This window comes from Macrobrachium nipponense, chromosome 18, assembly GCF_015104395.2.
Source record: "Macrobrachium nipponense isolate FS-2020 chromosome 18, ASM1510439v2, whole genome shotgun sequence".
In the NCBI taxonomy this organism is placed as follows: domain Eukaryota; kingdom Metazoa; phylum Arthropoda; class Malacostraca; order Decapoda; family Palaemonidae; genus Macrobrachium; species Macrobrachium nipponense.
Genome location: NC_087211.1, coordinates 36,596,905 through 36,623,000, shown reverse-complemented (window position 1 = coordinate 36,623,000; position 26,096 = coordinate 36,596,905). Strand labels below are relative to the sequence as shown.

At 44.6% G+C, this 26,096-nt stretch overlaps 1 protein-coding gene across 1 annotated transcript in view; it reads left to right on the top strand.

Annotated features, from left to right (window-relative positions):
• LOC135196551 (uncharacterized) overlaps positions 1 to 26,096 on the top strand; it is a 233,842-nt gene that overhangs the window by 156,572 nt on the left and 51,174 nt on the right. The window contains exon 2 of the mRNA XM_064223399.1: positions 6,378 to 6,563. Within this exon, the coding sequence (XP_064079469.1) occupies positions 6,390 to 6,563 (174 nt within the window). The 5' untranslated portion in view covers positions 6,378 to 6,389. The remainder of the gene's footprint in view (positions 1 to 6,377; positions 6,564 to 26,096) is intronic.

The window sequence follows — 26,096 nt, the reverse complement described above, 5'->3', positions numbered from 1 at the left end:
CCAAGTTATCAGCTTAGTTCTTGTGGTCAAGTTACAACGGGTAGAACTTTTTCTTTCGTGAGTCCTAATATTCCGTCAAAAATATCGTGGATTTTTAAGGATATTTCTTATCACTTAAACATTTCATTTTTATTGTATTAATATTTTCTTGGTTTTCATAATCAAGTCTTTGTACTGATTTATGGCTCTTTTATTAATGACCAATTTTCATTACCTCTTGATTCTTTCGATCTTTTCCATAGGTCTTCCATTTTTCATTTCTTTTTCTCAGCTCTTCGTTGTTATTTGATGCTAATATACTTTTGTTGTAGCCTATAGTCTAAAAAACATCTTACGGATGTCTGGTCACTGTCCAGGTATTCCTCAAATTACACTTTCACTCCTGGCTTGTTTCTCTTATTTTCTTTATGCTCTTAACAATAAATTTATCTACTTTAAATTTGATATTGTTTTTGTAAGTGATAGTTTTTTTTCATTGAATATTTTATGGGTTGAGGATGTCACGCTTTCAGGCTCAAATTGTATGTCACTGACAATTACTGTCAACAGTTTTCTAAATTCACGATAAAGCATTGAAAAATACGAAGGGAATGTGAGTTAATGAAAGAACTCTAAAAATGCAGTAAAACGAAACGAAATAAGCATATGAAAAAATGACTGTGATACAGACAGCCGTTTCAAATCCCACAGCTTTTGCTTAAACAGCAAAAATTACTATTCCCAACAAGCATCAGAGTAGTAGACTCAATGTGAGATGAAGACGACACCAAAGGAAGAGGTTTACTAATAATGTATAGAACCAAAGGAGAGATCCAAATGGAAAATGAAAAGTCAGACCACAAAGACATTCTAATAGTAAAGGGTAATTATTGAACAGCAATATTTAACCTAATTCTAGTCTACATGTCAACCAGTGATCAAGAAAGAAATAAACGAATAATAAGCGCCTTACAGATAGCAATAGAGACGGCCACAGACCTGTCTGTGATTGTCCTTGGGGATTTCAATGGGCATTTAGGTTTCATAGGGACACAAGAACTTGACCAAAATGGAAAATACGTTATGGACCTAATTTAAAAATACGACCTAGCGCTATTAAATGGAGATCCCACCTGCAAAGGAGAGATAACCTGTAGTAGAGGAGATCAGAACAGCACTATAGACTTTGGCCTAGTCAACCAAAATATGTATAAAAACTATGAATGTATGGAGATAGATGAGGGAAAATATGAACATGACCTATCAGACCATCACCTCATTAAGGTCCAATCCAGAATAAACACTAAGTTAAGGAAAACATTCAGAAATGAAACAAAAGAAATCAAATATTTGAAAGTTACAGAAGAGTTTACCAAAAGAAGGTTAAAGACAGGAAAGCAAGAAGAATGGGTCACCAAAGAAATAAAGAAAAAAATAAGCCAAAGAAGGATGTATAACAAATTAGAAAGGAACGCCACAAGAATAGAAGAAAAGAGATACTATGAAGAAGCATATCTTAAACAAAAACAAAAACTACAGATAATAATAAAGAAAGCATATGAAGAATATGAAGAAAAGGTTAGAAATGAGATAATGAATGATAAAAACAGACACAGGAAAATCTAGGAATATATAGGCATGCTGAGAGGAAAGACCACATCAGAAAAAGAATGGATAAGGATATACGACGAAAATAAGCAAAAGATGAAGGAAGAAACCCTAGGGAAAGAGCTGGTAAAATTCTGGGAAACAACATACCAAAAAGGAGAAAACAAAATAGGAGATATATGGAATGAAAGGAAGAAAGAACAGTACAAACATGACAGGGAAGAAATAGTGAAAAGATTAGGACAACGGATGAAATACCATATATCTTTAAGAGAACACATGCATGGAGTGTATGATCTAACACAGACAGAGATTAGACCCATGGAAGAAATCAACATAACAGAAGAAGATGTAAAAAATCAGCTTGAGAAAATGAAGGCAAATAAAGCACCAGGGCCAGACGGAATGGAGCCAGTCTGTTCAAACTACTCTTACAAATTACCAACCTTCAAAAAGAATTGGCAGGATGTTTAAACGGCATACTGAAGGGCAGGAAAACGCAGAGAAGCTGGTTTAAGTAGAAAACAACTCTTACGCCCAAGAAACAAAACCCCACAGTCAAAGATCTAAGGCCAATTGCTCTAACAAATGCATCATATAAAATTTTCATGGGGATCCTGAAAACCAAATTAGAAAAGCATATTAGAAATATAGGAAAAATGAATGAATTGCAATCAGGCTTTACCGCACAAAGGAGGGGAATCGATAATTTATATATTTTACAATACTGCATACAAAAATCGTACAGACGAAAGGACCCATTATTTCTAGTACTATGGAGGAGTTATGGAGTTCCATTTGACAACGTCTGTGTGTGTGAGAGAGAGAGAGAGAGAGAGGGTGTAATTGCTGTATGGATAGTTAATGACTGAATTGGTTGTTGCTTGTTGGTAGGTTCTGGGCTGTCTGCTGGTGCTGTTAATTGTTAGAGTTCTGTGTTTTGAGTGAGTTTTCAGTCGGTCTTTGGTGGGAGCTGGTGATGATAAGTAGTTTAGAATGAAGTTTATTGGAGGAATTGAAAGTCAGCTAAGTTGTGTTTTGTTTGTTGTTTAGTTGTTGTTTTGTTAGTTGATATTGTTGCTTAAGAGTTGTTGTGCTGTGAGGTCTTTGTTGAGTTGTATGTGAGTTCCTGTTATTATATGTGAGTTGTTGTGGTTGAGGGTTGTTGTTAGTGGGTGTGTATGTTGCCTTTTTTTGTGTTGTTGGTGATTGGTTGTGCAGTGGTCTTGGGTTGTGATTGTGTTCCTTTTTTGTTGTGTTCTGAGTTGTGGTTGTGTTCCTTGGTGGTTGTTGTGTTGTTGTGGCTCTTGGTTTTGGCTTGTGGTTGGTATCTCTGCGACCTCGACAGCAGACAGCACAGCAAAGCCCGGAGTATCTGGAGTGTTGGTAAGTACATGTGTTTGTGTTGTTTTTGTTTTTTTTGTTCTGCGGCTAGGTTTAGTTCAATTGTCCTGCTGTATTCTCAAGTGTAAAGTAGAAAGTGTGACCGGGGTGAGTTGGGCGGCTGGACTGATTAGGTATATGTGGGGGGGAGGGGGGTGGATTCTGCAGCTTGTTTTTGAGCTTGTGATTCCGCCACAGTATCAATAGACTTCCAAAAAGCATTTGACTCGGTTAATAGAAAAAAGCTCATTGAGGTCATGATGAAATATAGGCTGCATGCAGAAGTAATAAATTCAGTTGCAAAGATATATACAAATGATGTAACAAGGCTATGCCTTAACAATATAGAACAAAAAGAGCTAAATGTAACTAATTGAATAAGACAGAGATGCAATGGCTCAACCATATTCTTTCTACTAATAACGTACCTGATAATAGAAAAATTAGAAAATACAACAGAAGGTTTTAGAAATGAATCATGAGGATAGTGGCACTATTATATGTAGATGATGGATTAATACCAGGACACACACTAGAAGAAATAACAAAAGCAATAAAAACCCTTTTGGAAATAGCGAGTGAATGTGGCCTAGCCATAAACAAGGACAAGTGTAACATACTAATATACAACGACTGGTATAGCATCGATGATGTGGAAAATATGGAGCACATAGAAGGAATAAAAATAGTTAAGCAGATTAAATACCTAGGAGGGACAATCAACAACATGAAAGACTGCTTCAGAGATAAAAAGGGCCCAAATTAAAGCAAAGCAGATGGCAAATATGGTTAATGCAGTCATCAATAAAACCTGTAGCAGAGTAAAAATAGGAAAATTATATTGGAAAGGATTAGCATGCCATCATTCATGTATGCCATGGAAGTCATGAAACTTGACAAGAAAACCATAAATGAATTTCAGAAGATAGACAATCCAAAATATAAAGTAATTTTGAAAGCGCCAAGTTACACAGCATGTTGTGCGTTAAGATCTGAAATAGGGGCCTCTTCCTGCCACTCAAGAGATATCAAGAATAAACTAATCTACCTGAAATATACGTCGAAGAGTGATGGAAATAGACTCCTATATGAGATAACCATGGATCAGTATGAAAAAAAAGACTTGGATAATGCAAGTAAAAGAATATGAAAGAACTAAACAAACTTAAGTAAAATTGTAGCAAGTAAAGACAAACTGTTAAGAGAAGTAATAAACAATTGGGACAGAAAAGCATGGCAGAAAGAAATGAATGAAAAGTCAACGTTAAGAATCTTCAGAAAATATAAAGAAAACATAAGAGAAGAAATCTGGTATGACAACACTGAAAAAACAATGCTGATCAGTAGGGCCAGACTTGGTATACCAAGATTAAATGATAGAAATAGGATACAAGGAGAAGATACAAAATTTTTATGCTGTGAGGAACAAAATGAAAATTTGGAACATTTCGTACTTTACTGTCTAGCATACAATGAGATTGGAAATAGATACAGTTTTATGCAGCAACCATATATCAAGAAAATAAAGAGGAATTAGTAGCAAATATACTCTTATCGATAGATCTACTGAGGGAGGAAGTGGAGGATAGGAAAGATTTTATAAAAGAGATGTGGTATTTCAGAGAGAAGAAACTCAAACAAACACATACAAAGGAGGAATAAAACACGACAGGGAGCCGTTTCAAATACATATACCACCTACTACTACTACTACTACGCTGGCGGCACGGCTTTAATCGCTATAATCTTTTGCAGATCCGAGATACACCTACTAGGTACTAGGTAGTACCTAACCCAAATGTTTTCCTGACCCGAAGGCAGTCTTTTGCTACAGCATAAACCTATTACTAGTTTTATTCGATACTTACTTTACGTGAGGCAAGTATATTGCATGGTCTGGTTGGTTCGGTGAAAAAACAATGTAAACTACTACCTACCTAGTAATACTACCTACCTAGTAGTTCTATTAGGCTATCTGCATACCTAGTATGATTACTACTACTAGGCTAGGTAGTAGGTATCCAGTACTATTTTCTTTTATAGGTAGCTACTAGTAGGTAGGTAGCCTAGGCCTAGTAATAATTTGGGTAGATCTAGTGGTACCTATCCGCGGCGGCCCAGACTATGGCAGTTGCGGTTTTTCTATGCAGTTTTACCAAATGAACAAGAATTTTAAGAAATATTTATTCGGATGACTGTAATTAGGTAACCCCCAGGGGCCAGTACTAAAGGTAGTAATACTTCAGAAGCACTCCGCACTGGATATTAGGCTATATTAAATAATCACCTAGGTATACATGGAAAGAGCATGTGAAAAGCAATACTATAAAAATTATACTAGTAGTTACCTATTCCTACCTAGCTACCTATATGAGAGATTGAATGGGGTGGAATTACTAAATGAGCTTGATAAGTTTTTAGCACCTTGAATTTTTCCTAAGTCGAGAGAGGTGTTTCCTCTACGGTAATGTTTACTTTTAATGAGCCCTCTAACTTACTTTCTTACGCAAACAAAAGCAGTTCCAGTTACTCATTATTGGCTGAGAGGTGTGACATCGTTATGACGTCATGGGTTTCATAACCAATTAGGTACGAACGACTTTGGTCGAAAACTAAGTTTCACTAGCATTTCAGTGGAGTAATAAAGTTACCTGTCCAGTGTCCACTGGTATCCTTGTTTGACTGAATACTCGAATAATGAAGCAAAATTGTCTTCCTGTAGCTATGGCAGAGGCAGTGGCTGGCCCTTCTGGCATTAATTTTGACAGAGACCTTTGATTTCCTACCGATTGTTTGCAATGCAATGTGGGTTACGGTGAATTTTATCATTATTTGTCTAGTGGTGGTAAAGAAGTTGTGATTAAATATGCTCAAAGACATAATTTAATTCTAAAGCAAAAAAACTGCGAGTGTTGTGGAGCTATTTGTTGGATCGACTACAACAGGAACGCCTTTAGGTGTGATCCGCCACAGTAAGTGGCCTTACTGTAACCCTTGTGGCTAGCGTGCGCAGCGCAACATTACCTCTTGCCAGTACATGCCGTGCTTGCCAAGAATCTTTAAATATGCGGATAAGGCGCGAAGCGCCGTTCCGCCACGGCCTTACTGACAGCACACATAAATTGATCGTCGTGGATATGTAGTTGCTCCCTACTTTGTTTGTTGTTCTTTTGGTATCGCCGCCATATTGGTTTTGGTGTTCTTCCGCTGATTTTGGTCGGCGGTTGAGTCGCCGTGTTTAGTACTGGCCCTTGGGGGTTAATTATAGTCGTCTGAATAAATATTACTTTAAATTCTTGTTCAGTGGGTAAAATAACATAGGAAAACGTCAATTGCCATAGTCTAGGCCACCGCGGATTACTTCTGTAGAAATACCATAATTTGAAAATCTGTTTTCTTGTTTACAGCCTTGGGACGCAATGGAATATGCAGCAGCTCTGTCTCTAAGTGATGAAGTTTTATCTCGGTGCCAGCTTTTGAATACAGAATTTTCATTATTGAGTACTCCAGTTGGAATGCGATTGAAGTGGTCATGCCAAAATGAGGAAAGGAAGGTTGTCAAGATATCAACCTGTCTTGTTGCAAATATGAAGGTAAATATTGAGTTAATTTTAATTGTTTGGGATGAATCTAACCTACTGTTAGAGATAACTGTATCTTGGCACTGACAGGCGCATCAGCATTCAGAATAAAAAAAGAATAGGGTAAACAACTGCAGATGATCCATCGTCATCTCGTGGCCAGGCCTTATTCACTCTATATGTAATTGGTGAAACGAATACAATTACAACTTTAAGCATGCCATTCAAAAGATTGAAGTTTCGTCAATATAATGTGATACCTATGTGAAAGCCCCATACGAACTAAAATAAGCATGTGAGCTCTTCGTAAAATATATTTTCAAGGCAGTTTTGAAATCAAATAGGGCGGCAATCGCATGACTGGCCATTCTAACCGCGGACAATCCACCATCTTTCCCAGCCTTCCCAGCACTCATTTGAACAATGTTAGCATACTATACCTACATGTAACATTTATTGATCTTACTCAAAATTGCAGTTGTAATCAGCACAATAAAACATTTTATTGCCTATATTGGTGAAAGTATGAAACTTTTTATTCCCGGGGTCATAGTTTGAACTGAATTCATTTTTACTTTGTAATCGGTGGTTTTATCCTTACTCCCATCACAACTGAAACTCCACAGTGCTTATTTGATTGTAATTATACACTTTTTGGTCTTAATTCACTCCAAATTGCACTTGAACTACGTTGCTTTCCTGGTTTCTAAGCACTGCCTTCACAAACACAGTTACGAGCATCAGACGACTACACTGTTTATGAGGTGCAAAGCTTTATTCCCTTAATTGTATACTTTCTTCATTACTATTTAGTTTAACTTTACTTTGTTACTTCAAAATGTTTATTTGATTCATGTCTATTATCCCTTTTTTGCAACTAAATTAACCCAAAAAATTACGAATATTTCTGATGTACTTACAAGCAGACGACGCGACGAAAAATGACTCATCGTTGCCATTCTAGTGGAGCTTCACACATACGCCGATGCATTTACAAACTGTTTCCATGAATTCTAGTTGTCATAGTAATGCAGTAATGATAAAATTGCTGTAATATGCATATGTATATGCTACAAATAGGTACGCTAATTTCACTTAAGGTAAAAAATCACGGACGATCCACCAACATCACGCTGGACAGGTCTTATTCACTCTATATTTAATTGGTGAAACAAGAATACAATTACAACTCTAAGCATACCATTCAAAAGATTAAGTTTTGTCAACATAATGTGATATATGAAAGCCCCATACGAACTAAAATAAGCATGTGATGCTCTTCATAAAATATGTTTTCAAGGCAGTTTTGAAATCCAATATGGCGGCTAGCGTGTGGATGGACGGGTCTGTTCATGGATGGACACCATCTTTCCCAGCCTTCCCAGCACTTATTTGAACAATGTTAGTGTATATATGTAACGTTTATTGATCTTACTCAAGATTGCAGTTGTAATCAGCTCAATAAAACAACATTGTTCCAATACGTAATACAAACCATTGGTCCTTTTACAATAGGAAGGTGACTAGCGGCAGCTGGAACGGTCGTAAGCTTCGAACAAGGGAGTTCGGTAGTTAACCCTCTTACGCCGATTGGACGTATTAAACGTCGAGTCAAAATGTCTCCCGTATGCCGATTGGACGTATCATACGTCGGCTCAAAAAAGTTATTTTAAAAATTTGCGGAAAAATACTTATAGGCCTACCAGCCAAAAACTTTTGAATCACGCGCCTTGGGGGATGCTGGGAGTTCACGGATCAAGGCGTTGTTTTGTTTACAATCGCTATGCAGGCGCGCAAGCGCGAATTTCTTTCTTATCGCACTAAAAAGTATCAGTGACACATCTCAAAAATTATTTCGTCACTTGGACATAATTTTTGCACCATTTTAAATTATCCTTTACATGAAGTATTATATATGAAATTGTGTGCAATTTCATGTAAAATACAACAAAAAAATACTCATGATTGTAGCTTTTATCAGTTTTGAAATAATTTCATATAAATAATGATAAGTGCAAAAAATTTCAACCTTCGGTCAACTTTTGACTCTACGAAATGGTCGAGAAAACGCAATTTGTTCCGACACGGCATACAAACCTTCGGTCCTTTACAATAGGAAGTACTAGCGGCAGCTGGATAGTCGTAAGCTTTCGAACAAGGGGTTCGGTAGTTAACTGCTTGTCCGACAGGCGCGCGCGCGCGACTGGTAGGTAAACAAACCACTTTTTACTTTGTTTCGGCCTGCTGGCGTGTGGACGTGTATCATCGTCGCTCTGCCCGCTTCATCGTCGTTTGCTTTCGCATGATTGTGTTTTTTCTTTTTCTACGTATCTAGTGAAAACTGAATTAATAAGTACAATCATTTCATTGAATTCAATTTTGAATTAAAGGATCTTGGCTTCACAACGCCCTACGATTACCCGAGTGCCGGGACTGAAGGGCGTAATTGCGGGAATTCATTTTTCCCAGAATGATCCTCGTATTGTGTATGCTCGGTGCCGAGGGCGGGAGCGCTCGCTCCGAGCGTAGATTGGGTTGGAAATGTGTAGATGAAAATCGTAAGTAAGTGCTCTTTTCATTATATTTTTTTTGACCTGTATGCCCGTTGCCGAACGAATGCGCTCGGCACGGAACTTATTCAGTATGAAAGTGGAATCGCAAGTACAGTATTCTTTTTCATTTTCATATATTATTTTTTATTGTAGCAATACTCATTTTGGATCAGTTTCCGAGCTTACGGAGATTGATCCTTCCCCCTTTTTATTTTGAATGAAGTGAAATCGCAAGTGCAGTTCTTTTTCATTTTCATTTTTTTTTATTGAGATTGCTTTGTTGACTGGGATCAATGTTCCGCTATTCACTGGGAATTGATCCTTTTTCCCCCTTTTTATTTGTATGAAGTGAAATCGCAAGCGCAGTAGTCTTTTCATTTTTCATATATTTGTTGATTGCATCAATTCATTATGGATCAAGGTTGCCAGAAACCTTGATCCATAAAGGTAAGGAATGGAACCTTTCACCCTTGCGCTCGGTACCGAGGGCGCAAATGCGCTCGATCCGGACCCTTATTCATTGTGAAGTGAATCGTTTTGCAAGATGCATTTTCATTTTGTTCCTTATTATTGATTGCATCAATATTATTTGGTTCAAGTTCCGCTCAGTCAGGGAATTGATCCTTATGCCTTGTATTCGTGCCGATGGCACGATTGCTCTAGGCTCTTATTTTGTTGTTGCGTACATGGGTACTGTGGCGGGGGTGGGGAACGAGACCCCCCCCCGCTCAGTTCCCACAGATGGCTCTTCCCCTTGGGGGGGGAGGTTATCGGCGTTCTTCTCCTCGCCGATCCGTCGAGCGCGGGTGAGGGCGCTCGGTGCCCGATGTACAATTGTATTAGGGGTCTTCCACTCGTTCGGGAGGGATCAAACCCCCGCACGAGGGGATTTCCCCATGCAATTAATCGCTACTACTATTTTTTATTTCCGCAGGTGCTACTGCCACCCGAGCGTGGACCTTGGTGAGGTATGGGCGTCCTTCCAATTGCAGAGCGTGCTGGTGTCCAGGGGCTGCGGTTCTATGTCTGGGCCTACTGCGGTCACCCATGGAGTGGTGACCAACGCAACCAGGTGACGACGTCCCTCCTCACCTGGTGTACTCGCCTCACGTGGTATCAGTCTTGCCTACAGCCGCTGTGAAGTGCCGTTCGCCGTACCGAGAGGGGGCGTGCCGCCGCCGCTCGTGGTTGCCGCGCTGCAGCGACCACACTTCCGATGCCCTAGAACTCGCCCCTGGACCTGCCGCCGGTACCAGGATGTTGCTGGCTGCTGCTCCACTTCCTGTGTTTCCGGTTGCTGCCTGCCGTACTGCCGATTCTGGATGCAGTTGCTGCGCTGGCTGTCCCTGCCGTTGCTGCACTGGCTGTTCCTGTCGTTGCTGCGCTGGCTGTCCCTACCGATGATGTGCTGGCCGTGCCTGCTGTTCCTGAGATGCCCATACCTGCTGATGTCGTCCCTGTTCGTGGTGGTACTACCCCAGACTTTGGTCTGTCTGTACAGGTGCGTCCGGGCCCTGTGGCTTCGGCTACAGCAGCCCCGGCTCCGCCCTGGATAGTCAGATCTTACGTCTGTCCTGAGGAAGCTGACGAAGAAGAGGAGGAAGGTGTCGTGGTCGTCGTCTTCATCTTCTTCATCGTCGTCGGCCGCCGCCTCTTCCCCTTCGACTTCTAAGCTTTACAGCCGAGGAAGAAGAAGGTCGCCTCCTCCCTCCTAAGAAGCTTCCTCGGGAGCTTCTCGGGGACCCGTCTCACCTCGGTGGTACGGGAGGGTTCCTTCCGCGGTCCTCCTGCTCCTTCGGGAGCGGGGCCCGTCTCTTCTTCCGCAAGGAAGAAGACTACGGGGACCAGAGGGGTACCTGGCTAACACCGGTACTCTTCCTCGCCTGGTGTCAGTGGTGCTGCCACTGCATCAGGGTCCGTCTCGGCCTCTCGTTCGCGGGAGGTACCAGTGTACGGTCGCCTACCAGCGACCGTGCAGCCAGGAACCAGACCTCTGAGTCCGCTCAGCGTCAGGTTCACGGCACGGGGCGGAAGACTGGTGACAGCCGCTCACGCGACTCTCACCAGACCAGCTCTCGGCTCTCTGCGGAAACGAACAGCTGGGCTACACCCGGGGGGACGGTTACGGGTCCACGGGACCGGGCCACGGGGGCTGAGGCCTGGGAAGAGGTCCTTTCCCGTTTTCGCCGGTGCCAGCCACGGCTGGAACCAGCGACGTGACGTGCCGTGAGGACAAGCACCGGTCTCACTGTGACAGTGGAGCCTGCAGGTCGCCTGACCGTCGCTCTCACAGAGAGCGATCGGGTACGGCAACCAGCACCAGCTCTTCTGACACTCGAGATCGGGGCCGCTGTGCTCAGTCCAGCCGTTCTCCACAGCGAGACGGTTCGACCAGGCCTGCAGCTCGATCGCCACCGCGGGTTGACGATCGCCTGCAGCCCTCCAAGCCTGCTGGTTCTGCCAGCGAGCAACGAGGGAGCGTCAGGTCTGCCTCTCCCGTACCTTCAACCACCTCGGGTTACACCGGGAGGAGCGAGAGGTATTGAGGAGTGATCGTGAGGGGTGCGCCCCTCATGATCCCACCACAACGCCTACGTGCCAGGCACGGTTCTTGGACCGGCCAGGGCGTATGCGCAAGTGGATGGGGAAGACCGAGAGGGCTGTCGCTGTTCCCCCTTCTTAGGAGGAAGGTTCTCGGAATATGCTCTTGTTCGAAGGGCTTAACGGTCCCACTCTGCAAGATGCTGTGACTTCCGAGATCCAGAGGAACTTTGCCGAGGTTACGGCGCTGATTCGTCAGCACAATGACCTCGGGGAAGGATCGCCGCTCCCACCCACCAGCAGAGCCGTGTCTCGGCTCGAGTCGTTTTGGGCCCGAGAGAGGGAACCCAAATCGACGGTGGGTCGGCACGCGATCGGAGCTTGCCGACTGTGTTGAACAGGTAGTCTCTCGTCTCCGGACAAGAAGGCTCTCTCAGTTCTGGACGGTCGAACAAGCTACTTCACCTCCTCTACTGCGACAGAGGACGTTTATACGTGTCTTCGGACACCCGTATTTAAATACCCCTTCGGTCCTCCTGAGGTTTCGACCTCGACGAGGACTGAAATGAGTCGGAGCGGTATCGGCTCTCTACTGTCAGGTGTCGATCAGCCCCACCCAGACGACGTTCACAGTGGCGGCAGACACTTACCTACAGTATGAGGTTCGTAACCCTCCTCGGGAAAACGTTTTCTCCTGACATACGTTTTGCCCAGGATCTGAGAGGCCATCGCCGTAAGGCGATGGCTGCTCCTTTTCTTCTCCAACTGCTAGATCCGCTGGGAAGGGCGAGCCAGTATCCAATTCCTCCCCCATTCCCTCTCTCCTTACGGCTACGAGGGAAAGGGGAGGGATCCTACAGAGATTTCTCTGTAAGATCCCACGTTAGGGGCTGCGCTACCGGGGGACCTTCGGGTCCTACCTGACGTAAGCCCCGGTCATTGAGGAGGTATCCTGCCCCTTTCTCGATTTCTACGGGAATCGAGAGGACCACCAGCCGATATCGTCTGACGAATTCGGTGGGGGGTTTCGCAGAGTGCTTAGAATTCTACGGAATTTCTAGCGCAACTCAGAGTGTTCGAGTTTTTTACGATCTCCAAACACTCAGGCGAGACCACGGTCCAAAGTGAGCGAGAATCCCCGATAATTGTTACACGATAATCGGAACCTCGCTTATGCTCGAATTCCTGTAATTTCTAGCATTTGGAAGAAGACCGCTGCTGAAAGAAGAGTATCTCAACAGTAGGCGCTTAACCTGGAATAGAGAAGAACGGACGGGAACTTCCAGTTTGGCTTGAACTATCGTCTTTGGTATTCTGTTCACCATTGAAGCTTTTCCTTTAGGAAAGACTTCTCCTTCACTCTCTTGAATAAGAACGAAGGCGGTCGATCTCCAATCCTTATTCTCATTCCTCGAGGGGAAAAGAATTTAGGATGGAGGTCGTGGTACAGAACTACAAATATACTACGTATATTACCCTCGCGACATGATTCTTTAACAGTTGAATTGTCCGTGGGGTAGGCGCATACCGTAGTTAACTCTACGGTTTGTGACCGAGACGAATTGTAATCTTAATTGAACTGCAACTCGGGGTTGCCTGCAACCTCCCAGCAGTTATCAGTTTCGATTTTTAGATACTTGGTATTGTCATGACAACACCAAATCAGCTTTTTGTATTTAACCGAAATCCGTTTCGGTTAAATATAATTGCTCGAGCGTATTCTTTATGCTCGATGGTTCTAGCCAGAAACGCATTCCTTCGTGGAATAATGGATTACCTGGCAACTCAGATGACGAGTCACGAGAGCTACTGCGTATTGAACTGCCTGATAGCGGCTCAGTATCAGCTAGGTCTCTGAGATGCACGGTCGGTTACGTCTCTCTCTCCCTGGTTGGATTGACTACCGAACCGTATCTCTGCCCAACAATCATGGACTTAGGTCTCTGATTAACGGGGATTCTCGCAATAATGAAGGACCATCTACTGCTGTGACGCTCGATTTCATCGCCTTCGACATTGCGAGAATTTTCAACAGAGATATCTCTTGGACTCTGTCATCTTTCTGTTTACCGCACGGTAACAGAAGTCTGTACTAGTCAACCGCTGCATCGCACTGCGATAATGCGAATGATTTTTGCAGACATCTGAGTTTGTCTTCAAATATCTCGTATTCGTAGGTGTGCAATTTCATTGCTCGCCCCGAATTAACAGATATGTCAGAAGACATCGCCTACTCTCCGACCTGACAGCTCTACTTCCAAATGTTCAGCCCATGAGAAGCAGTTCTTCAGGCAGTAGTTCCCTGTCTTCATTACTGAAAGCGCTCCGCTTTTATTGCAACTACGGTCCTCACCGGACAGCAATCAATAGCGGTTAGCGTTCTCAGTCTTTGTAGCACAGGTTCAGAATCTTGAGAATCCCTCTCTCGGTTCAGCTGTGAAGACGTAGGTTGCATTTTCTGTACACCTTCGTCTTCAACGTCACATAGTGTTGTTTCTCCTTACCCGAGAATCAACTATCTATGAGATATCTTGCCATCAAGGACGCGGTCTCTAGAAGGCAATTGACTTTCGCCTGTTGGGCACATGCCTTAAGAGAGTCATCACCACCTTGCCTTCTGGCATCGGTGACGAACAAATTATTTGTTTAGTCTCTTGGCATAACCCTGTTAAGGCGAAGGTCACGTGACTTGCTCGGGTGCTTGGACAACTTGCCTCCTACCGAACGCAGTCAGTAGGCAGCTGTCAGAGCGCCCAAGTCTGTTACGAACTTCGCTGTGGACTTAGTTCGGTTGTTCCATAACAATCTTTTCTTCGTCCTAACGGCTTGTCACAGTACCATACCATCGACACCCAACATTGAGTGTCGGTGTCCTATCCACTACCGAGAACAACAACTTCGCTGCAGACGGATAGACCAGTATGGGTACAGGACATCACCGAAGTCGAGAAGAGGGATAGGTCATTCGAAATTCCCTTCTTTTCCTTGAGGTAATTGCATGACTTTGCCTGCGAAGTCAAGCAATCCAGGGGATGGGGATTCGTGACGCTCGATTTCGTACCGAATTCGTAGCGAAGACTCTGAACCCTTCGGTTCCTGACGATCGGTTTAGAGTCCTTCACAGTCCCCTCCCTAATGGACTTCATCCGCCTTCGATGCGAAGGAGATGCTGCTTTGTCCTGTGAAAGCGCGACCGCGGCTTTCTGAAGAAATCGACATCCCAGGCGGAGTGTTGAAGACTCTTCGTCAGCACCAAGATGACCTAGAAGTACACTCCCTGAGTTACACAAGAACTTCTCCGTGGCGCAGGCTGAAGGCAGGGGTCTGGTACACAGACCACTGGCACCTCCTTCTACCTTTTGGATATTGCCCACAGGTCCTTGGATCGTTTTCCTTAGGACCCGTGGTGGCTGCTCAACACGTTGTGTAGCTAACCCAGACCCTAGCAGGCTGAACAGCATCGAGTCCTGGTGTGACTGTAAGAATAGATAAGTGAATGAGAGAGTGACTGGCTTCTCTTCCTATCTTTTTCTACCCCTCTACCTGTGGGGTAGAGGGATACGGTTCATCACCTTGCCTGGATAAGGACGAGATGCCGGTGAGCTACTCGACAGAGCCCCATCCTATCCCTTTCACTAGGGATGGGGAGCGAATATCCCACCACTTCCTCCTACAAGGGGGGGGAAGTGGATGCCAACAAGAGACAACCATAACGTTGTTGCCTCTTGCAAATAGGAACTTGTTCTTGTTTGCTGGTACGAAGAGATACGCTTGCCTCTCTCTTAGTACTTGGTCCAGAGGTCTGGACATTGATCCTGCGGTGCACACCCCGATCAATCGGACAGAGGACGGATCCCTCCCTCGCTCTTACGACCAGGGAGGCTTCCAAGGTTGGGCGAACACCAGTCTGTTCACAAAAGACTCAGATTCCACCCACCAAGAAGTGAGTCTTCCTATTGTAAAAGGACGAAGGTTGTATGCCGTGTCGGAACAAATGACAATTTGTCCAAAATTGCATTTTTCCTAACTATACAAAACCTGAGGTCCTTTTACACATAGCCCCACCTCATGCCACCCCTCACTCTGCAGTTTTTGCTTGGGCCAAAAGCAAAAGTGATTTGTTTACCTACCAGTCGCGCGCAAGCGCGCCTGTCGGACAAGCAGTTAACTACCGAACCCCTTGTTCGAAAGCTTACGACCTATCCAGCTGCCGCTAGTACCTTCCTATTGTACAAAAGGACCTCAGGTTTGTATAGTTAGGAAAAATGCAATTTTGGACAAATTGTCATTTTAAGCTAAAATATTTTATATTATAGTAATATTCAATCATTTGCCTTCATTTTGCAACAAAATTGGACGTCTCTAGCACAATATTTTGATTTATGGTGAATTTATGAAAAACTTTTTCCTTAAGTTCGTGGCGATAACTCATACGATAAATTTTTCGTGCAATTGTCCTAATGTTTGCACCCTTTTAAATTTGCCGTTACATAAAGTTTTATATATGGAAATGTGCGCAATTTCATGCACAATACAACTAAAAACAACCCATGGTTGTAGCATTTATCAGTTTCGAAATATTTTCATATAAATAACGTTAAGTGCAAACATTTCAACTTTCGGTCAACTTTGACTCTACCGAAATGGTCGAAAAACGCAATTGTAAGCTAAAACTTTTATATTCTAGTAATATTCAATCATTTACATTCCTTATGCAACAACTTGGAAGTCTCTAGCACAATATTTCGATTTATGGTGAATTTATGGAAAAAAAAAAAATTTTTCCTTACGTCCGCGCGGTAACTCTTCCGAAAAAATCAATTTTTTTTGTTCGATTGTCGAAATGTTTGCACCATTTAAAATTAGCTGTTACATAAAGTTTTATGTATGAAAATGTGTGCAATTTCATGTAGAATACAACTAAAAATGATTGAAGGTTGTAGCTTTTCTCTTTTTTCGAAATATTTACATATAAATCACGATAAATAGAAAAATAGCCACGTTCGGTCAAATTTGACTACCGAAATAGTTGAAAAACGCAATTGTAAGCTAAAACTCTTATGGCCTAGTAATATTCCGTCAATTTTCTTCATTTTGAAACCAATTTTGAAGTCTCTAGAACAATATTGTGATTTATGGTGAATTTTTGAAAAATATATTTACCTTCACTCCGCGCGCCGATTCGCGGCCGCAAGTCTCCGAAATACATACATCGCATTATCCTAATATTTGCTCCTTTTCATATTAGCCGTTTTATAGAGTTTCATATATCAAAATGTGCGCAAATTCATGAATACAATAAAAAATAATTGAAGGTTGTAGCTTTTTCCATCTCCGAAATATGTGCATATAAAAAATATATATATAAAAATTTCGACATTCGGTCAAATTTAACTCGTCCGAAATGGTCGAAATCTGCAATTCTAATCTAAAACTCTTACAGTATCATAATATTCAATCATTTGTCTTAATTTTGAAACAAATTGGAAGTCTCTAGAACAATATTTAGAATTACGGTGAATTTTTGAAAATAACATTTTTTTACGTCTGCTCGTTACGAATTCGTAGATCATTTTGTGATAATATTTTTCCGGTGTTGCTTTTATTGTTTTACTATGTATTATATATCGAAATCATTGCAATTTAGTGTACAATACAAAAAAAAAGTAACTCTTTAGCGTTGACCATTTTTTGCACAGCGTGATTTGAATACAATTATCTCTGGATTTTTTTGTTTTCGCTACCATATATTGCATTATTTACATATGATAATGATATTATTTTTCATTTCTGATGATTGCATACTAAACTTCAGGCAATGACAAAAAAATGAGCCAAAAATGAACTCTTAATCTTCAAAACTAAGCACGCTGTGATTTTTTTAAAAAATTATTTTTTCCGCTTCCGCGCTCACTCCAAACAGGCGCCGGCATACAGGAGAGGTTTTGATTTTTAGGGCCTCGGCGTAAGAGGGTTAACTGCTTCTCCGACAGTGCGTGCGCAGCGCGACTGGGAGGTGAAGAATCACTTTTGCCCTCGGCTGTGTGTGTGGAGGACGTGTTCATCATTGCTCTCTGCCCGCTTCATCGTCGTATGCTTTGGTTTTGTCGTGAATATTCTTCAACTTGGTTTGTCAGTGTTTGAAAGTGAAATTGTAAGTACTATTGTCTTTTTCATTTTTTTTATTTACATTGATTAATGGATCATCGGACAATGGAGCTATCCCCGCTCCCCCCATCAACCGTAGTGTGTGCTCGGGGTGGAGGGCCGCAAGTGTGGGGTTTTTCGCTCCTTTCCGGAAATTGATGCGCATGTCCTTTGCGCTCGGTGCTGAGGGCATGAATGCTCTCGGGCCGAGCCGTGCAATGTCTGTATTAATTGGTTGGAGGTGTAGTGGGTGCTGTACGAGGGTAGGAAGAAGCGTAGACCTGCCAAGGAGTCGTTGGAAAGCTCTCCAGCGACTCCTTTGGTTACGGACACTTCGTTTTCTTTCCTGTCCCCGGCTCAGCTCCCGCGTATGGCACCTTCCCCTTCGGGGGGCTTTCGAGGTCCTTCTCTTCGCTCGAACCGTCGAGCGTAGAGGAGGGCGCTCGTTACCTCAACATGCAATTGTATTCAGGGTCCTCCGTTTGCTCGGAGTGGGGTTTGGCCCCCCCCGCGAAGGGGGAACCCCTCCCAACCCGACTGTTGCTTCCTCAGGTGCTTCTGCTGCTTGGCCAGGTGTGGGTGTCGCTGGGACTTCAGGGCATGCCGAGCGTCCAGGGGCTGCTCCAGCATCTGGCGGGGGCTGTGCCGGTCACCCATGGAGCGGTGACCACCACTACCACCACGATCTCGACTCCAGGGTACGCCGCCCCTCCTCACCTGGTGTACACCCCTCACGTGATGTCTGTGACAACTACGGCCGCCATGCAGGGCCCGATCGCTGCCGTGCCGAGGAGGGGCGTGCCTCCACCTCCTGAGTTCTTCGTGCTGCCAGCCCCAGACTTCTGAGCCTAAGAGCTCGCCCCTGGACCTGCCACCGGTACCCAGGATGTCACTGGTTGCTGCCCCGTCTCCTGGAGTACCTGCCCTGTCTGCCGCTCCTGCTGTTCCCGCACCTGCCGACGTCGTTCCAGCCCGTGGTGTTGCTGCCCCAGACGCTGGTCCTTCCGGACAGGTGCAGCTGGGCCTGTTGCTTCGGCAACAGCACCCCCGGCTCCATCCTTGATGGAGGACTTGACGTCTATCCTGAGGGAGCTGACGAAGAAGAAGAAGAGGAGGAGGAAGGTGTCGTCGTCATCGTCGTTTTCTTCGTCGCCTGCCGCCGCCTCTTCCCCTTCGACTTACAAGGCTTCCAAGCCGAGGAAGAAGAAGGCTGCCTCCTCCCCCCCTTAGAAGGCTCCTTCGGGAACTTTTAAGGGCCCGTCCCACTCTGGTGGGACGGGGGGTCCTTCCGCTGGTCCCGAAGGAGCAGGGCCCGTCTCTCCTTCTGCAAGGAAGGAGAAGATGAGGACCAGAAGGGTACCGGCTAACACCGGTACTTCCTCACCTGGTGCTAGGGGCGCTGCCGCTACACCAGGTTCCGGCTCGGCCTCTCGTTCGCGAGGGGTACAGAGTGTACGGTCGCCCATGGGCAGCCGTGCAGCCAAGGCCCAGACGCCCGAGTTCGCTTGGCGCCAGGACCAAGGCACGGAGCGGAAGGCTGGCAAGAGCCGCTCAGGTGACTCGCCAGGCCAGCGGCCGCTCTCGCAGTGACCAGCCGGTTACCAGGGTTGACGTGACGGTCCCAGACCAGCCACGGGCTGAGGCTGGTAAGAAGTCCCCTCGATCGCAGGAACCAGCCCCGGCTGGTCCCAGCGGTTCAACGTGCTGTGAGAACACGCACCGGTCCCACCGCGACAGTGGTCTCTGCAGGTCCCCTGACCGCTGCTCCCACCGGGACCGGACGGATAGGGATACCATCAGCTGCTCCTCTGACGCACGGGACCGGGGCCGCTGTTCTCGGTCCAGCCGCTCGCCCGAGGGGAGCGGCGCGACCAGGCCTGCAGCTCAATCGCCACCGCGGGTTGGCGATCGCCTGCAGCCCCCCAAGCACACCGGTTCTGCCAGTGAGCGAGGGGGAAGTGTCAGGTCTGCCTCTCCTGCACCTTCAACTTCCTCGGGTTACACCGGGAAGGGCGAGGCTACAAGGAGTGATCGCCCTCATGATCCCACCACGATGCCATACGTGCCAGGCAGGAGGAGACTGAGAGGGGTCTGTCGCTGTTCCTCCTTCTGAAGGAGGAGGGTCTCGGGAGTCGTTCTTGTTGGAGGGGCTTGACGGTCGTACTCCTCAAGATGCGGTCACTCCTGAGATCCAGAGGAACTTTGCAGAGGTCATTGCGCTGATTCGTCAGCACAACGACCTCGGGGAAGGATTGCCGCTCCCACCTTCTGAGCCCACGTCCTGGCTCGAGTCGTTCTGGGGGCCCAAAAAGGAACCCAGACCGACGGTGGGTCTGCCACCATCGGAGCTGGCCGACTCAGTGCTAGACCAGTTGGACTTGCTCGTCTCCGAACAAGAGGGTTCGCTTTCTCGCTGGGCCTTGGTGCCCAGCTGTTGATCCAACTAAATAAGTCAGGTCTTTTCCTTTTACTAATACTTTTCATCCTTCTGCTTCCTCCCCATATAAGGTACAGATTTTATGTTGATGACTTTTGGATTGGTTTTGGACATGATTTGGAATTGGATTTGGTGGAGGGTGAGGATGGTTGGCATGCCACCTCACCCATAGAGCTCGAGTACCTAACGTGAGGGGAAAGTTTATACAGTGTTCCCCCCATATTCGCGGGGGATGTGTACCAGACACCCCCGTGAATAGTTAAAACCCGCGAATAGTTAGAACCACCATTAAAAATGCTTATAACTGCCTATTTTGAAAGTTCGATTACAAATTGTAACCTTTAATAACATCCTACTTCAAATATACCTAAAATTACTAACCTATTACTGTATTAATCTTTGAGGTTATATTATTAATATCATTTCAAAGTCATCTTAAACATTTTACCATTAAAAATATATACCTACAGCCAATAACAGAGAGAGAGAGAGTGACCAGTGAATGGCAACATCATATGTCTGACCATCAAGAGTGAAATTATGAATTATTTCTGAGACCGAGAGAATAATAATGAGAGAGAGAGAGAGAGAGAGAGAGAGAGAGAGAGAGAGAGAGAGAGAGAGAGAGAGAATAACTCCTAAACTCCGACTCCTTCCCCTCCGCCAATACGTATATCAAACTGTCATATACTCCTCCGCCCACGTTCCTCTAAGTGGATATAAAAGACTGGGAATCGCTTTTTTTAATTAATCTTATTAATATTTGAAAATTAGTTATAAGGTAAATAATTTATTTATACTACAAAACAAATAAACATACGTAAGTAAGAAAGAGAGAGAGAGAGAGAGAGAGAGAGAGAGAGAGAGAGAGAGAGAGAGAGAGAGAGAGAGAGAGAGAGAGAGAGATGGGTATTGTTACTGTTTAATCTCATGAAACTAAATAATATTTGTAAACTGGTGCTGTATATTATTATTTTACCATAAAATGTAGTAATGTCCTTAAAGATACACTTATACATACATTTCCAGCCCAAACAGAGGGCGAGAGTTACCACTAAGACACACTATATCGTGTGGCAAAAGAGAGAGAGAGAGAGGGGGGGAGGGTTATCCTTATTTAAAAGACCGAAATGGATAGATTATTGTACTTCTATAAAATACTGTAACATATGAATTTTGAAATTAATTATATTACTATTATTATCATTATGCAAAAATATTAATAAACATACACATGTACCATAGAAATTCTCATCTCAGTAAAAGAGAGAGAGAGAGAGAGAGAGAGAGAGAGAAAATACGTGACCATCAGAGGGCAACAGTTGTTGGACCCCAGCCAACTCTGCTTGGCTCCCTGGAAATCAAAAGACGCGGGGGTGGGTAAAATGCATTTTGGTCTTTCATTCTTACATATTTTGATTTATAAACTAAAATCTTGCTAATTCACTTTAGTATTTTCTTTAATGAATTTATATTATTGCTGTTTACATTAATATTGATTTTTGAAAATTAGTAAATCATCATCCAAAAAATATACATCTCTGTGAGAGAGAGAGAGAGAGAGAGAGAGAGAGAGAGAGAGAGAGAGAGAGAGAGACCTGGAGTTCGAAAGAAAGATGCGTGAAGACAGGGATTTCCTTCATTCTTACATAATTTTTGAAATTTATAAACTAAAATCTTACTAATTCAATGTAGTATTTTCTTTCTTGAAGTAATTGCTCTTTACATTATATTAATTTGTTCCGATACGTAATACAAACACCTCGGTCCTTTAACAATAGGAAGGTAACTAGCGGCAGCTGGGACGGTTGTAAGCTTCGAACAAGGGGAGAACGGTAGTTAACTGCTTGTCCGATCGCGCGCGCCGAGAGGTGAAGAATCACTTTTGCTTTCGGCCGCGGGTGTGAAGGACGTGTTCGTCATCGCTCTCTGCCCGCTTCATTGTCGTATGCTTTGTTCACCAAAAAGACTCAGATTCCTCCCACCAAGAAGTGGAGTCTTCCTATTGTTTTAAAGGACGAGGGTTTGTATTACGTATCGGAACAAATGACAATTTGTCGAAAATTGCATTTTTCCTAAATTATCAAACCTGGAGGTCCTTAAATAAAGGCCCCCCCCCTGGCAACCCTCACTCTGCAACTTTTTGCATGGGCCTAAAGCAAAAGTGATTCTTCACCTCTCGGGCGCGCCACGCGCACGATCGGACAAGCAGTTAACTACCGTTCTCCCTTGTTCGAAGCTTACGACCGTCCCAGCTGCCGCTAGTTACCTTCCTATTGTTAAAGGACCTCAGGTTTGTATAGTTAGGAAAAATGCAATTTTCGACAAATTGTCATATTAGAAAATTAATAAATCATTTATCACACAAAAAGCATACATCCCGGTAAGGGAGAGAGAGAATTTTTAGTTATGTGATATCATGTAATCTTATTAAACTTACTAATACAGTATTGATCAATATTAATATTTTAAAATCAGTAAATCATTTTTGTATCATAAAAATGTATTTAGGCATGAAAATAACATCAAAATACACTAATTAGTGATTATTTATCGTCGGAAAATCCCGCGAATAGGCGAATTCACCGCAAATAATGGTTAGATATGGTCCAGAAAAAAATCTGTGAATCCAGAGAACGCGAATATGGGGGGCCCACTGTATGTCAAACCCTGCTCTTAGTGCTGGGTCTGATCTCGACGGACATCATGACGCCTTAAGCACTGAGGGTGGGTGGGGTATATCTGGTGGTACCCCTAGGGCAGCCTGTATGGGATAATACTGTCTCTAAATGTGGCTCCATGGTGGGTGGGGGGCTACCTGGACGAATCATAAATCCTTCGTCTTATGGCGACATTAATTAGACCTTCGGTTGACGACTTAGGCAAGGATAAGGACAAGGAAAAACCTGGTAATTAATCCATTGTAACTTTGGAGCCATTTTCAAATGAGCTGCTTGTTACAAACATTCTGCATGTGAAACCAGTCCCTTTAGACTGGAATTATGACACAATATTTAATGAATTTTGTGAATTTGGGAACATCAAAGAATTACGGAATAAACTTGGCAAAAATTATGGTTTGTTCATGCAACTTACCTGTCAGATATATATATAGCTGATAATTTCCGACACCGACAGAATTTAAAACTTACGACACACGTAGTGGGAGTCAGGTGGTTAGTACCCATTCCCGCCGCTGGGAGGCGGGTATCAGGAATCATTCCCATTTTCTATTCATAATTTTTCTGTCGCCGGTGTCGTGAACATCTGTTTACAGCACCTCCGTCTGGATTTGGAAAACTTATTGCTACTTGAGTATCCCGTTTTGGTTCTTTTTTGGATTTAATTGATTGGATCGGTGGCTAGGCACACGTTATTAGTGGATTGATTTGATTTTGGTTTGGACTTTTCTTGGAATAAGATGTCAGGGTCTAGTACAGCTAGCGCTAGGTTCTGCTCTAGAACTGATTGTAGAGGTAGGCTACTGAAAGCTTCAGTAGACCCACATACGGTATGTAAGAGTTGCAGGGAGCATGAATGTGTGTATGAAAGCCGTTGCAAGGAGTGCGAAAGACTAACAGATTCTGAGTGGAAGGCGTATGAGACCTATCTTAGGAAAACTTGAAAAGGATAGGTTAAGGAGGTCTTCCTCCAGGAGTGTTTCAGGCGTTCAAGATATTAATGTTTCTCCTGTTAACCCTCCTTCTGTTAATGCTCCTAACCCTGTAGTTTTGCCTCGGGCCCTGAAACAGTGTCTTGTAGAGAGTAATACTTTATCCTTAATATTGGAGTCGATTCGTAATCTAGAATCAAAAGTGTTGGCTCTTGAGAGCAAAAGTGACGTGCAAAAGTGCAGTGATACCCCTTGTGTAGTGGAGGGTGCGTCAGATCGGCCTCGTTTCGCTCTAGGCCTGGACCTCTGCTTGACTCCCAGGACCTGGGGGGATGGGGAGGGAGCATGTCGAAAGCCGAAGGAGGGTTACAAGGAACCCCCACCGATCTGACGTGCCTTCGGCAGTTACTGATGAAAATCCCCAGACTGCCAGGGAGCGTGCACGGGCACGTCTCCTCAAGGAGTGTTTTTCGTCATCGGAGGCTTCATCCCCACGTAAAGGGTGGAGTTCTCAAGGTGCTTCACGTCCGCTGAAAAGGACGGCGCGTAATGTTGACGCTTCACGTCCTAGTTCGCCGCTTTTGCGATCTTCGCCTGACAGTGCGTTCGCTGCTTTTCCGCCGCAGAAAAGGCGTAGGGAGTCTTCGGACTTGGATTCAGTTAGCTCGTGTGAGCGATACGGTCGCTCCAGAGCTCGGGAAGAGGCCGTACCTGGGAGGGGGAGGGGGGCGTCCCCTCGCCGCTCTCCTGCTCACAGGATCAGTCCCTCCCCAGAGCAGGAAGATTCGCCTAACAAGAGAATGATTCAGTCACTGCAGCAGCAACTTCAGGACGCTCTTGCTGCTAGAGAGGCTCTTCCGCGTCGTAGGAAGGATGAGAAGCTTCCTGTGAAGAAGTCAAGACCCGCTCTTTCTCCTCGCTCGACTCTCTCGTTCGAGTCTCCTAGAGTCCGATCTGCTCCCCAGCAGCTCTCTAGAGGAGGTGAGAAGTTCGCTTCTCGCTCTCAGGATGATATATCTCCCGCTCGCAAGTCTTCGCATGTTCGCAAGCGAGTGATCGACGCTGAGCGCGCTTCTGTGCAAGTGGAGCGCGCTTCAGTGCCGCAGACGCGCACCTTGTTGGATAAACGTGCACCAGTGAGCGGCAGCCGCTCGCTGACTGACGCTCGGCGCGCACCAGTGGAAGCCAAGCGTGCACTAGTGGACGCTCGGTGCGCGCCAGTGGACGCCAAGCATGTGTTGGTAGAAGTCGCAGCGGCGCATGTCGGCGCCAAAACGTGCGGATTCGGACGCCAAGCGCGCGCTGGTAGACACCAGTCCCTCACCGATGCAAGTTCAGGTGGATGAAGGAACCCTTCATGGGCGTCAGTTTTCTTCAGAGTTTCCTCCTACTTCTCCAGTTTCTGAGGAAGGAGTTAGCGACGATTTAGTAGAAGCAGAGGAAGAACAACAAACAGCTACTGTCTCATCGGACTATAAAGTTTTGATGCGTCTGCTACAGTCGGAGTTCGGAGAAACTTTCAACCGGAAGCCCCTCGTACTCCTCCTTCTCAATTTTCTTCTTTTTAAGGCAACGAAGGCATCGGGTTCATTAAAATGAAGAAGTCGCTTTCCACGAAGCAAGCGTTCCGGAAAGTCAATGAATGGATGGAGAAGAGGAAAGCGTCAGGAAACAAAGTCCTCTTTAGCTTTACCGCCTTCAAGACTCTGCGGTAAAGGAGGCATGTGGTATGAGACAGGAGAGGACATAGGCGTTAAACTACCAGCCTCTGCTCAAGGTGACTTGGGAGCATCGTAGACGCCTCAGAAGAGCCCTTCTGTCTTCATCAAAGGTCACGTGGACCATAACGAGTTCGACTTTCACCTAAAAGGCCTCTTCAGGACTCTAGAGGTCTTCAACTTTCTTGACTGGTGTCTTGGAGTTTTAGATGCCAGATCAAGGAGTTCTGATACTATTAGTCTGGGGAGCTGTCCAGCGTACTTTCTTGTATGGACAGGCGTCAGGGATGGTTCTGAGGAGTTGGCTACGCACTTTAGCTCGGGGATTCTTAAGAAGAGAGCGCTCTTTTGTAACTTCACGGCCAAATCCGTCTCTCCAACGCAAAAGGCGGACTTGCTCTTCGCTCCTTTCTCAGACCATCTCTTTCCCCAGGCTATGGTTAAGGACATAGCTTCAAGCCTTCAGGAAAAGCATCGCAAGATCTTCTGGCTCAGTCTTCTAGAAGGCCAGCAGCTGCTTCATCTTCTGGAGCTTCG